Below are 14,878 nucleotides of genomic sequence, written 5' to 3' on the forward strand. Positions count from 1 at the left end.
GATTTACAAGGTGACCATAGCTTGCTTCATACCAACAATCTCTGTGGGATCGACCCTTACTCACGTAAGGTTTATTACTTGGACGACCCAGTACACTTGCTGGTTAGTTGAACGGAGTTGTGAATTCAACCAGTGCCATAAGAAGCCTTCATCTCAAAATAGTTAGAACATGGATCACAATTTCGTCCACCAAGTTTTTGGCGCCGTTGCCGGGGATTGTTTGAGTATGGACAACTGACGGTTCATCTTGTTGCTCAGATTAGGTAATTTTCTTTTCAAAAATCTTTTTCAAATTTTTTTTTCTTTTATTTTTCATTTTTCTAAACTTTATTTTCGAAAAAAATTAATAAAAATTAAAAAAAATTCATAAAATCATAAAAATAAAAAAAATATTTTGTGTTTCTTGTTTGAGTCTTGAGTCAATTTTTAAGTTTGGTGTCAATTGCATGCTTTAAAAATCTTTTCTTGCATTTTTCGAAAATTCATGCATTCATGGTGTTCTTCATGATCTTCAAGTTGTTCTTGGTAAGTCTTCTTGTTTGATCTTGATGTTTTCTTGTTTTGTGTTGTTTGTTGTTTTTCATGTGCATTTTTGCATTCATATTTTCCAAGCATTAAAAATTTCTAAGTTTGGTGTCTTGCATATTTTCTTTGCATCAAAAATTTTTCAAAAATATGTTCTTGATGTTCATCATGATCTTCAAAGTGTTCTTGGTGTTCATCTTGACATTCATAGCATTCTTGCATGCATTCATTGTTTTGATTTAAAAATTTCATGCATTGAGTATTTTTTTTGTTTTTCTCTCTCATAATTAAAAATTCAAAAATCAAAAAATATCTTTTCCTTATTTCCCTCCAAATTTTCGAAATTTTGGGTTGACTTGGTCAAAAATTTTCAAAATTAGTTGTTTCTTACAAGTCAAGTCAAAATTTCAATTTTAAAAATCTTATCTTTTTAAAATCTTTTTCAAAAATCATATCTTTTTCATTTTTTTTCATTTTTCGAAAATTTCAAAAACATTTTTCAAATTATTTTCAAAATCTTTTCCTTATCTTTACATCATATTTTCGAAAATTCACTAATAATTAATGTGATTGGTTCAAAAATTTGAAGTTTGTTACTTTCTTGTTAAGAAAGGTTCAATCTTTAAGTTCTAGAATCTTATCTTGTAGTTTCTTGTTAGTAAAGTAAATAATTTGAAAATTTTTGAATTAAATCTTTTTTATCTTTTATTTGATCTTTTTCAAAAATTTTATCTTTTTCAAAATTTGATTTCAAAAATATCTTATCTAACTTACTATCTTCTTATCTTTTTCAATTTTGATTTCAAATCTTTTTTAATCAACTAACTAACTTTTTGTTTGTTTCTTATCTTTTTCAAAACCACTTAACTACTTCTCCCTCTTCTATTTTCGAAAATATCTCTCTCTTTTTCAAAAATTCTTTTTAATTAATTAATTGTTTCATGTTTTAATTTTAACTTATCTCTAATTTTCGAAAAATACTAACTCCTTTTTCAAAATTATTTTCGAAATTTCTCCTCTCTCTCTTCTTATTCTATTTAATTATTTAATTACTAACACTTCTCTTCACCTCCCTTCATCTAAAAATCCGAATTCTTCTTCATTCTTCTACCCCCTTCTTTTTCTACTAACATAAAGGAATCTCTATACTGTGACATCGAGGATTCCCCTTCTTTTCTTGTTTTCTTCTCTTTCATATGAGCAGGAACAAGGATAAAGGCACTCTTGTTGAAATTGATCCAGAACCTGAAAGGACTCTGAAGAGAAAATTAAGAGAAGCTAAATTACAACAATCCAGAAACAACCTTTCAGAAATTTTCGAACAAGAGAAGGAGATGGCAGCCGAAAATAATAATAATGCAAGGAGAATGCTTGGTGATTTCACAAAGCCAACGTCCAAATTTGATGGAAGAAGCATCTCCATTCCTGCCATTGGAGCCAATAACTTTGAGCTTAAGCCTCAGCTAGTTGCCTTAATGCAACAAAACTGCAAGTTTTATGGACTTCCATCTGAAGATCCTTATCAGTTTTTAACTGAGTTCTTGCAGATCTGTGAGACTGTAAAGACGAATGGAGTTGATCCTGAAGTCTACAGACTCATGCTTTTCCCTTTTGCTGTAAGAGACAGAGCTAGAGTATGGTTGGATTCACAACCCAAGGATAGCCTGGACTCATGGGATAAGCTGGTCACTGCCTTCTTGGATAAATTCTTTCCTCCTCAAAAGCTGAGCAAGCTGAGAGTGGATGTTCAAACCTTCAAACAAAAAGATGGTGAATCCCTCTATGAAGCTTGGGAAAGGTACAAGCAGCTGACCAAAAGATGTCCATCTGACATGTTTTCAGAATGGACCATTTTAGATATATTCTATTATGGTCTCTCTGAATTTTCGAAAATGTCATTGAACCATTCTGCAGGTGGATCTATTCACCTGAAGAAAACGCCTGAAGAGGCTCAAGAACTCATTGACATGGTTGCAAATAACCAGTTCATGTACACTTCTGAGAGGAATTCCGTGAACAATGGGATATCTCAGAAGAAAGGAGTTCTTGAAATTGATACTCTGAATGCCATATTGGCTCAGAATAAAGTGTTGACTCAACAGGTCAACATAATCTCTCAAAATCTGAATGGATTGCAACATGCATCCAACAATACTAGAGAGGCAGCTTCTGAAGAAGCTTATGATCCTGAGAACCCTGCCATGGCAGAGGTTAATTACATGGGTGAACCTTATGGAAACACCTATAACTCATCATGGAGAAATCATCCAAATTTCTCATGGAAGGATCAACAAAAACCTCAACAAGGTTTTAACAATGGTGGACGTAATAGGCCGGGCAATAGCAAGCCATATCCATCATCTTCTCAGCAACAGACAGAAAATTCTGAACAAAACAATTCTAATTTAGCCAATATAGTCTCTGATCTGTCAAAGGCCACTTTTAGTTTCATGAATGAAACAAGATCCTCTATTAGAAATCTGGAGGCACAAGTGGGCCAGCTGAGTAAGAAAGTTATTGAAACTCCTCCCAGTATTCTCCCAAGCAATACAGAAGAGAATCCAAAAGGAGAGTGCAAAGCCATTGACATAGTCAATATGGCCGAATGCACAAGGGAGGAAGAGGACGAAAATCCTAGTGAGGAAGACCTCCTAGGACGTCCCTCAAGCAAGAAGGAATCTCCTATTAAGGATCAAAAGGAATCTGAGGCTCATACAGAGATCATAGAGATTTCATTAAACCTCCTTCTGCCATTCATGAGCTCTGAGGACTATTCTTCCTCTGAAGAGGATGAAGATGTGACTGGAGAGCAAGTTGCTCAATATTTAGGAGCTATCATGAAGCTGAATGCCAAGCTGTTTGGTAATGAGACTTGGGAAAGTGAACCTCCCTTGCTCATTAGTGAACTAGATACCTGGATTCAGAAAACTCTACCTCAAAAGAGACAAGATCCTGGCAAGTTTCTAATACCTTGTACCATAGGCACCATGAGCTTTGCAAAAGCTCTCTGTGATTTGGGGTCAGGGATAAATCTAATGCCACTCTCTGTAATGGAGAAGCTGGGGATCATTGAGGTTCAACCTGCCTTGTTCTCATTACAACTGGCAGACAAGTCATTGAGACAAGCCTATGGAATAGTAGAGGACGTGCTAGTAAAGGTTGAAGGCCTTTACATCCCTGCTGATTTCATAATCTTAGACACTAGGAAGGAAGATGATGAATGCATCATCCTAGGAAGACCTTTCCTAGCCACAGCAGGAGCTGTGATAGATGTCAACAGAGGTGAGTTAGTCCTTCAAGTGAACGGGGACTACCTTGTGTTTAAGGCACATGGCCATCCCTCTGTGACAAAAGAGAGTAAGCATGAAGAGCTTCTCTCAGTACAGAGTCAAGAAGAGCCTCCACAGTCAAACTCTAAGTTTGGTGTTGTAAGGCCACAACCAAACTCTAAGTTTGGTGTTAAGACCCCATATCCAAACTCTAAGTTTGGTGTTGGGACCACACCTAAATTGACCTGATCACTTTGTGGCTCCATGAGAGCCACTGTCAAGCTATTGACATTAAAGAAACGCTTGTTGGGAGGCAACCCAATTTTATTTATCTAATTTTATTTTGTTTTGTTTCTTTGTTATTTTTGTGTTTTATTAGGTACATGATCATGAGGAGTCACGAAAAAATCAAAAAAATTAAAAACAGAGTCAAAAACAGAAGAAAAAAAATTTTTCACCCTGGAGGTAGCGCAGACTGGCGTTCAACGCCAGTAAGGTGCATCTGGCCGGCGTTCAACGCCAGAACAGAGCACCATTCTGGCGCTGAACGCCAGAAACAAGCAACAACCTGGCGTTAAACGCCAGGAACGTGCACAGAGAGGACAAACTGGCGCTGAACGCCAGAAACAAGCATGAAACTGGCGTTCAACGCCAGAAACATGCATTACATGGGCGTTGAACGCCCAGAACATGCACCAATGGGCGTTTGAACGCCAGAATGATGCATGAAGGCATTTTACATGCCTATATGGTGAAGGAATGGTATTTGTTTTCACCTCAGGATCTGTGGACCCCACAGGATCCCCACCTACCATATTCCCACCTTACCTTTTAATCCTAATCACACTCTCCTAATCCAAATCTCATTCTTCCCCATGTCACACTTCCCAACACCTTTCACCAATCACTTCAATTCCTCTTCCTAATTACCCCATTCACCATTCACATTAACCCACTCTTCCCCATAAACCCCACCTACCTTCATAAAATTCAAATTCAATTTCCCACCCATTCCCTCCCAAAATGGCCGAACACCCACCCTCCCCTCCCCCTATAAAAACCCTTCCCTTCTACTTCATTTTCACACAACTCAACCCCTTCTTCTCCCACATAGCCGAACCTACCTCTCTCCCTCTCTACCATATTTTCTTCTTCTTCTTCTACTCTTCTTTTCTTTTTTGCTCGAGGACGAGCAAAATTTTAAGTTTGGTGTGGTAAAAAGCATAAGCTTTTTGTTTTTCCATTACCATCAATGGCACCTAAGGCCGGAGTATCCTCTAGAAAAGGGAAAGGGAAGGCAAAGGCTTCCACCTCCGAGTCATGGGAGATGGAAAGATTCATCTCCAAGAGCCATCAAGACCACTTCTATGATGTTGTGGCAAAGAAGAAGGTGATCCCCGAGGTCCCTTTCAAGCTCAAAAAGAATGAGTATCCGGAGATCCGACATGAAGTTCAAAGAAGAGGTTGGGAAGTCTTAACCAACCCCATGCAACAAGTTGGAATCTTAATGGTTCAAGAGTTCTATGCCAATGCATGGATCACTAGGAACCATGACCAAGGTATGAACCCAAGTCCAAAGAATTATCTCACAATGGTTAGGGGGAAATACTTGGATTTCAGTCCGGAAAATGTAAGGTTGGCGTTTCATTTACCCATGATGCAAGGTGATGAACGCCCCTACACAAGAAGGGTCAACTTTAATCAAAGGTTGGACCAAGTCCTAATGGACATATGTGTGTAAGGCGCCCAACGGAGAATAGACTCCAAAGGCAAACCAGTCCAACTAAGAAGACTGGACCTCAAGCCTGTAGCTAGAGGATGGTTGGAGTTCATCCAAAGATCCATCATCCCTACAAGCAACCGATCTGAAGTTACTGTAGATCGGACCATCATGATCCATAGCATCATGATTGGAGAGGAAGTAGAAGTTCATGAGGTCATCTCCAATGAACTCTACAAAATAGCTGACAAGTCCTCACCTATGGCACGGCTAGCCTTCCCTCACCTTATTTGCCATCTATGTTACTCAGCTGGAGTTAGCATAGAGGGAGATGTCTCCATTGAAGAAGACAAGCCCATCACCAAGAAGAGGATGGAGCAAGCAAGAGAAGCTCCTCACGGCCCTCAAGAAATGCATGAGGGAGCTCATCATCAACAATTCCCTGAGATGCCTCAAGGAATGCATTTTCCTCCCAACAACTATTGGGAGCAACTCAACACCTCCTTAGAAGATCTGAGCCATAATGTGGAACAATTAAGGGTGGAACATCATGAGCACTCCATCATTCTCCAAGAAATAAGAGAAGATCAAAGAGCAATGAGGGAGGAGCAACAAAGGCAAGGAAGGGACATAGAAGAGCTGAAGAACATCATTGGTCCTTCAAGAAGAAGACGCCACTAGAGGTGGATTCATTCCTTGTTCTTTATTTCTTTCTGTTTTCGGTTTTTAGTATTGTGTTTATCTATGTTTTGTGTCTTTATTTCATGATCATTAGTATGTAACCATGCCTTAAAGCTATGAATAAAATCCATTACTCCTTCACCTCTCTTAAAAGAAAAATGTTTTAATTCAAAAGAACAAGAAGTACATAAATTTCGAAAATAGCTCTTGAATTTAATTTAATTATATTGATGTGGTGACAATACTTTTTGTTTTCTGAATGAATGATTGAACAGTGCATATGTCTTTTGAGATTGTTGTCTATGAGTGTTAAAATTGTTGGTTCTTGAAAGAATGATGAACAAAGAGAAATGTTATTGATGATCTGAAAAAAATTCATGAAATTGATTTTTGAAGCAAGAAAAAGCAGTGAATGGCGAAAAAAAAAATTGGCGAAAAAACAAATAGAAAGAAAAAGAAAAAGCAAGCAGAAAAAGCCAGTAGCCCTTAAAACCAAAAGGCAAGGGTAAAAAGGATCCAAGGCTTTGAGCATCAATGGATAGGAGGGCCCAAGGAAATAAAATCCAGGCCTAAGCGGCTAAATCAAGCTGTCCCTAACCATGTGCTTGTGTCATGAAGGTCCAAGTGAAAAGCTTGAGACTGAGTGCTTAAAGTCGTGATCCAAAGCAAAAAGAGTGTGCTTAAGAGCTCTGGACACCTCTAACTGGGGACTCTAGTAAAGCTAAGTCACAATCTGAAAAGGTTCACCCAGTTATGTGTCTGTGGCATTTGTGTATCCGGTGGTAATACTGGAAAACAAAATGCTTAGGGCCACGGCCAAGACTCATAAGTAGCTGTGTTCAAGAATCAACATGCTTAACTAGGAAAATCAATAACACTATCCAAAATTCTAAGTTCCTAGAGAAGCCAATCATTCTAAACTTCAAAGGAAAAAGTGAGATGCCAAAACTGTTCAGAAGCAAAAAGCTACAAGTCCCGCTCATCTAATTAGAATTAATATTTCATTGATATTTTGAAATTTATAGTATATTCTCTTCTTTTTATCCTAATTGATTTTCAGTTTCTTGGGGACAAGCAACAATTTAAGTTTGGTGTTGTGATGAGCGGATAATTTATACGCTTTTTGGCATTGTTTTTAGGCAGTTTTTAGTAAGCTCAAGCTACTTTTAGTGATGTTTTCATTAGTTTTTATGTTAAATTCACATTTCTGGACTTTACTATGAGTTTGTGTGTTTTTCTGTAATTTCAGGTAAAATCTGACTGAAATTGAGGGATTTGAGCAAAACTCTGAAAAAGACTGACAAAAGGACTGCTGATGCTGTTGGAATCTGACCTCCCTGCACTCGAAATGGATTTTCTGAAGCTACATAACTCCAATTGGCGCGATCTCAACGGCGTTGGAAAGTAGACATTCAGAGCTTTCCAGCAATATATAATAGTCCATACTTTATTCGGAAATTGACGACGTAACTTGGCGTTGAACGCCAAGTTCATGCTGCTGTCTGGAGTTAAACGCCAGAAAAACGTCATGATCCGGAGTTGAACGCCCAAAACACGTCATAACTTGGAGTTCAACTCCAAGAGGAGCCTCAGCTCGTGGATTGATCAAGCTCAGCCCAAGCATACACCAAGTGGGCCCCGGAAGTGGATTTATGCATCAAATACTTACTCATGTAAACCCTAGGAGCTAGTTTATTATAAATAGAACATTTAACTAATGTATTTGAGATCTTTTTGATCACTTTAGATCTAAAGAGCATCTTGGGACGCATAGTTCTCAGATCATGGGGGCTGGCCATTCGGCCATGCCTGAACCTTTTACTTATGTATTTTCAACGGTGGAGTTTCTGCACACCATAGATTAAGGGTGTGGAGCTCTGCTGTACCTCAAGTATTAATGCAGTTCTATTTTCTTTTATTCAATTCTCTCTTATTCTTATTCCAAGATATTCATTCGTACCCAAGAATATGATGAATGTGATGATTAGATAACCCTCATTATCATTCTTATTTATGAACGCGCGTGATTGACAACCACTTCCGTTCTACATGCAACCGAACTTGAATGTGTATCTCTTAGATTCTCCAACAGAATCTTCGTGGTATAAGCTAGATAGATGGCGGCATTTATGAGGATCCAGAAAGTCTCACCTTGTCTGTGGTATTCCGAGTAGGATCCTGGGAATCCGGAAAGTCTAACCTTGTCTGTGGTATTCCGAGTAGGATTCCGGTAATGAATGACTGTGACGTGCTTCAGACTTGCAAGTGCTGGGCGTGATGACAAACGCAAAAGAATCAAGGGATTCTATTCCAGTAGGCGCAGGAACCAACCAGTGATTAGCCGTGCTGTGACAGAGTGCGTGAGCGTAGTTTTCACTGCAAGGATGGGATGTAGCCATCAACCATGGGTGATGCCTCCAGACGATTAGCCATGCGAGTGACAGCCGCAGAGGACCATTTTCCCGAGAGGATTGAAAGTAGCCACCACTGATGGTGAACCCCTATACACAGCTTGCCATGGGAAGAAGTAAGAAGGATTGAGTTGAAGCAGTAGGAGAGCAGGCGTTCTTGAGCCATACAGTATCTCCATTCGCTTATCTGAAATTCCCACCAATGAATCTGCATAAGTATTCTATCCCTTTTATTATTTCTTTTCTCTTTATTATTTGATTTTCTAAATTCCATAATTTTATCTGCCTAACTGAGATTTACAAGGTGACCATAGCTTGCTTCATACCAACAATCTCTGTGGGATCGACCCTTACTCACGTAAGGTTTATTACTTGGACGACCCAGTACACTTGCTGGTTAGTTGAACGGAGTTGTGAATTCAACCAGTGCCATAAGAAGCCTTCATCTCAAAATAGTTAGAACATGGATCACAATTTCGTCCACCAGTAGCTCATTTTGACTTAGAACTACATCAAACGGATGTAAAGACAGCATTTTTTAATGGTGACATTGTAAAATGATGTATATGGTACAACCAAAAAATTTTGTATCAAGCGATTCAAAATTTATAGTTTCTAAATTAAAGAAATCCATATATGGTCTCAAATAAGCTTTTCATCAATGGTATCACAAGTTTCATTAAGTCATTATCTCATATGGTTTTGAGATAAATATTATAGATGAATGTGTATACCATAAGTTTAGTGGGAATAAATACATATTTTTAGTCTTATATGTGGATGATATTTCACTTGCCAGTAATGACATAGGCTTATTGCCTAAAACTAAGAAATTTCTATCGAACAAATTCGATATAAAAGATCTTGGTGATGCCTCTTTTGTATTAGAAATCGAGATACTAAGAGATCGTTCTTAAGGTATTCTTAGATTATCACAAAGAATAGTCTTGAAAGGATAGCAATGCATGATAAACTTTATGCATCAGTACTTGAGAGTTTAATATATGCTCAAGTCTGCACACATCCTGATGTATCATTCATAGTGGGAGTATTGAGTACATACTTGATCAATCCTGGCATGGATCATTGAATAGCTGTTAAACGTGTAATGTGTTATCTGAAGAGATCAAAGGATTACATCCTTACTTATCAAAGATCAAACAATTTGGAGATCATTGGGTTCTCTACTTCCAATTTTGCTGGACGCCAAGATAGTAGATGCTCAACTTCAAGTTGTATCTTCATATTGATTGGAAGAACTATTGCATGGAAGTCTAACAAACAGACTCTTGTAGCTTATTCAACAATGGAGGTAGAGTATGTTGCTTGTTTTGAGACATCTAAACATGACATATGATTGCAAAATTTTTTCATTAATGTTCGTATAGTAGATAATATTAAAAGGCCATTGAAAATATTTTGTGACAATAAGTCAGTAGTACTTTAGTCCAACATCAATAAGAGCTCAACGAAATCAAGGCATATAGACATCAAGTTCTTAGTTAGCAAGAAGAAAGTTCAAGAAAAACAAATTTTCATAAAACATATAGAAACAGAGCATATGCTAGCATACCCATTAAATGAGCACACTGTTTGGATGGATGTCAATATATATATGTGATGTCATAGTTTAGTGGGAGTTTATGTTATGTTATATGTCCTATGACAGATATTGAATTATCTTTCTGCAAAAATTAAGTTGATGTTTATTTCATATTATCTGTAACATTTATTTTGTAATATCTGTTTTGTATTTGATCTCAATAAAATTTTAAAGTTAAACTAGTTAAAAATAGACATATGTATGAGATTACTTGGCATATAATTTTCAAATTTCTCATCCATATTTGATCTATGTTGTTAAGTATATTAGTATAGTGATCATCATGATTTACTCGTAACACTAATGTGATAAAAGTTGAGGTAATTACATCATTGATATATGAAATGGACCAGATTATTAAAGTAATCAGGAAAATAATATTCAAATACGTACATAAAATTTATATGATGTGATTATCTCAGAAAAATATATACGTATAGTCCAATTGGGAGATTGTTAGAATATTATTAATTTTTTAATCTATTTGTAGACAATATATATATATATATATATATATATATATATATATATATCAATTATAATAACAAAATAAGTTATTTCACATTAAATAACTTATATAAAAGCAAACTCATTTATTGTCATAAATGGTGAATTGAATAAGTCACTATTACTTTTGATTTGGAATTAAATAAGAATAAAATCAGAAATATTATTTCATATTTTATTTGAGATTTAAGGTTTAATGAATGTGACACTTAAATATAAATAGTGACTTTAAAATTTCAATCCCCAATATATCAAAGTTATCTTTGTAATTCTTTTTCCATCAGATGAGTTGTAATTCAACCCTATCATAGATATAAAAAGTTTTAGTTGAAGAAGATTAAAATAACTCTTCAATCACTTTTATAAATACAAATACGCTTTTACATCATAAGATATATTTTTGATGATTTAATATAGATGTTCTGGATTATAAAATTATTTATTCTAACAGTTTGAACCTTTTCTTGAAGTCTGATTCATCATTCCAACTTTTCCAATCAAATAAGTGAATCTTAAGAAGCAAGATTTAGAATTTTTTTTCTAAAGCTTGATTCAATACTATTCTGAATTTGGTTCGATTTGTACTTGATTGCTCTCCACATTTACCGTACCATACAGAAAAACATTATCAGAGCAAGTCACAAAGAGTGAGAATGGAACCGGTTAATGAAGAAGAGAGTAAACGGAAGGAATTGAAGTGAACTCTCTTATTGCACAAGCAAATGGTGAAATTCTGGCATTGCCTTTATGAGGTTGCTGCTTATATTACACATAGTTTAGCTACTGTCCACTACACAATTAATTAACAAACTTCTAACTAATTACTTTCATCTGACATGGCAAGTGCTGAAAATATTAACTAATAATTACAATTATGCCTATTACTACTCTACTGTTTTATGCAGAAAATATACTATGCTGCATTAATCATTAATTACTTTCTTTTTATATTATCATTTAATAATAAACAAACTAACGTAGAGATAGGTTTAAACATATGAAAAAATAAGCTAAGGTCTAACAGGTTTTTTTTCTTTTTAGTTTTTTTTTTAAATTTAAAAGTTAACAGAATTTATTAATTAAAAATTGAATATCCAACCTTACACATATATTAATTTATTATTATAATTTTAAACTAAACTTATTATTATAGACAATAAAATGAAAATGTATGTGGTTAGGTTTGTAGTAGAGCAAATACTTCTTTCTATCATGGTTGGGCTGTGCATTTGGAATGTGACTCCATCACACAACCTAGCTTTCTTTAATGGAGAGAATTGTAGAACATGCAACAGCACCTTCTCTGTCCCGTCCTTGTCTGTTAGCTACGAATTCTAGTTTGTTTTTATCTTTATTCTCTACTATGCCATGGATTATTAATGTTGTCGGTTTGCTATTTCTAATTAGCAAAATGCTTGTTCTTATCTTTTGGTAGGTCGAAGGATATATATAGATATAGTTGCTTCAATTAAATATGGTGATTAATGAAGGACATCACTAGGTGTTATTTTTAATTGATCCAATGATTATTTGTTATTCACAATTAGTAACTGTGTAGTACACACACAACGACATCAAATAGAATCAAGGGACACGGATATTCCAATTCTCTCAAGTTTAAGTGCGGTAGTGAAGCAATCCCAATGCCAATATACGTAATATAATTGACAATACTATGTACATATATTTGATTAATAAAAAGAAATTACTGTTGATTCAGCAAATAATAATAAATCAATAAGTTTAGGAGCAACGGTGATAATTGTGATGCCTATTTAATCACATGTTCGTCAAGAGGAAAGTATACTATTTAGTTATAATCATGCATGAATTTTTGTTGATTGCTAATAAGTCTAATGTTTACCCAGTGACACTTAAAAATTGCTTACAGAGAATATATATATATATTTAAAGAATTTTGTGACTTTTTAATTTTACTCAATTTATAGTCAAAGTTCTTGGTAGGTAGCCGCTTTTTAAATTGAAAAGCTTTCAATAAAACCACCACATGCAATTCATAGCAACTATAAAATACATAAGAATTATCACATTCAAATAATTAACTATTGATACGAGAGGTTAAGTATTAATACTTTTTAAAAATAAATTTGAAAGTGCAGCAATCATTACAAAATAACATACTATATATTAAAGTAAAAAAGAGTGTCTAAAATTTTATAGTTTTTATTTTTTTTTTAACATTAGACTCTTTAAATTAAGCAACAGTGTTTTATTATGAAATAATGATGGAAATGCCAGGCTACAACAATGTTTATTATTAGAATATTATAATTAGAACAAAATCAGGAAAATATAAAAAAGAATTAGAAAAAAATTTTTTTTTTTGAATGAAAGAGCTCAACACAATAAGTGAAGCAAATAGAACAACAAAATTAAAAACAGAAGAAACACCACGTAAAAGCCATACAACACAACTATATGATCCTCACTGTCATCTTCGGCATTGCCATCAACAACAGAAGGGATCCACACCTAACCACTCGTTAAAGTTCTTGAAGACCAGGTAATTTATTTCATCAACCCCTTTCCCATCGTTCTGAAAGATCCTCCTATTTCTTTCAAGCCAGATATTCCAGATAATAGCACAGAAGGATACCATCCACCTTTTGCGCTCCTGCTTTCTAGTTGGTAGCTCAGTCCAACTCTGATAGTGTTCCTTCATTGACCCTGGGCATGACCATTGCCTTCCAACAAAGGATAGCCATGCACACCAAAGCTGCCAAGAAAATTCACAAGCAAGAAACAAGTGGTGGCTACATTCAACACCTTTATTACACAACACACAGGTCACATCCTCTTGGTTAACTACTCCCAATCGACTCAGCCTTTCCTTTGTATTCACCCTTCCAGTCAAGACAAACCAGATAAACAGTTCAACTCTTGGTGGCACAAGACCTTTCCAAATTGTCCTAGTAAAGTTGAAACTCGCCATATCCTCCGGTATCAATTCCACCTGCAATTCCTGCACAAAGGAGTTAGTAGAAAATACACCATGTTTATCAAACTTCCATACCACTCTATCCTCTCTGTCACACACAAGGTTAACCAGCCTTAGTGTTTCATGCAGTTGCTGCACTAGGTCCAACTCCCATTGGAATAGCTCTCGCCTCCATTGGAAGTTCCACCTCCACTCTAACCCGTCCCAGAACCCACAATCCCCTATGACGGATCCTGTTTGGTTTGAAACTGAGAAGAGTCTCGGGAAAGTATCTTTCAAGGGCCCACCATGCAGCCAGACATCCTCCCAGAACCGAGTACCTCTCCCATCACCAATCTCCATGGATAGCCCATTAATCATCTTCTGTCTTACTCGTTGATCCTTGAACTGTATTTGGCAAATGTCCTTCCATGGCCCCCCCGAGTGGGTAATACTTGGGCAGACAGCAACACACTGGGATTCAGATTGTTGCATGAGCACACCACCTTCTTCCATAAGGGACAGTCCTCCTTTGAGAAACGCCACCACCACTTAAATAGGAGGGCTGCGTTACGCACCATGGCATCCCCAACACCTAGTCCGCCTAGCTTCTTGGGAGCCTGTACCACCTCCCACCTGATCATGGCCATACCAAGCCTACCATCCTCTTTACTCCATAGGAACCTTCTCTGTAGGGAAATCAGTTTCTCTGCAACAGCCTTTGGCATTTTATACAAACTCAAATAATAGACAGGCAGGCTATTCAAAACAGATTTGATAAGCACCAGCTTACCAGCCTTATTGAGTACCTTAGCTTTCCAGAGGCTTAGCTTCTCCTCCACTTTTTCTATGATGGGCTTCCAAGTCTTCACCAACCTCGGATTTGCTCCTAGTTGGATCCCCAAATATTTCACTGGGAGAGATGCTTCCTTACAGCCCAGTACACTGCACATACGTTGTGCCCACTGAACATCACAGTTAATAGGAATCAAGCTTGACTTATCATAGTTGATACTCAACCCCGACATAAGTTCAAAACAGCGAAGGATCCTCTTGTAATTCTTTATAGTCTCTTCCTCCGGGGGGCAGAATAGAACCGTATCATCCGCAAACTGTAAATGTGACAACTCGACATGTTCTCTACCCACCAGTAACGGCAATAATCTCCCATTTCTTACTGCCTCTCCAAACATCCTATGTAGAACGTCAACCACAAGTACAAAC

General features: G+C 36.4%; 1 protein-coding gene across 1 annotated transcript; it reads right to left on the reverse strand.

Moving 5' to 3' along the window:
- Positions 1-13,186: 13,186 nt before the first annotated feature.
- On the reverse strand, positions 13,187-14,017 carry LOC130957210 (uncharacterized). The gene has a single exon (XM_057884083.1). The coding sequence runs from the start codon at positions 14,015-14,017 to the stop codon at positions 13,187-13,189; it is 831 nt and encodes a 276-aa protein (XP_057740066.1).
- Between the last annotated feature and the right edge of the window lie 861 nt (positions 14,018-14,878).

Source organism: Arachis stenosperma, chromosome 10 (genome assembly GCF_014773155.1).
Source record: "Arachis stenosperma cultivar V10309 chromosome 10, arast.V10309.gnm1.PFL2, whole genome shotgun sequence".
Classification (NCBI taxonomy): domain Eukaryota; kingdom Viridiplantae; phylum Streptophyta; class Magnoliopsida; order Fabales; family Fabaceae; genus Arachis; species Arachis stenosperma.

Excerpts from the sequence above, each read along its gene's own strand:
- LOC130957210 (XM_057884083.1), bottom strand. The coding sequence starts at position 14,017 with ATGGAGATTGGTGATGGGAGAGGTACTCGGTTCTGGGAGGATGTCTGG.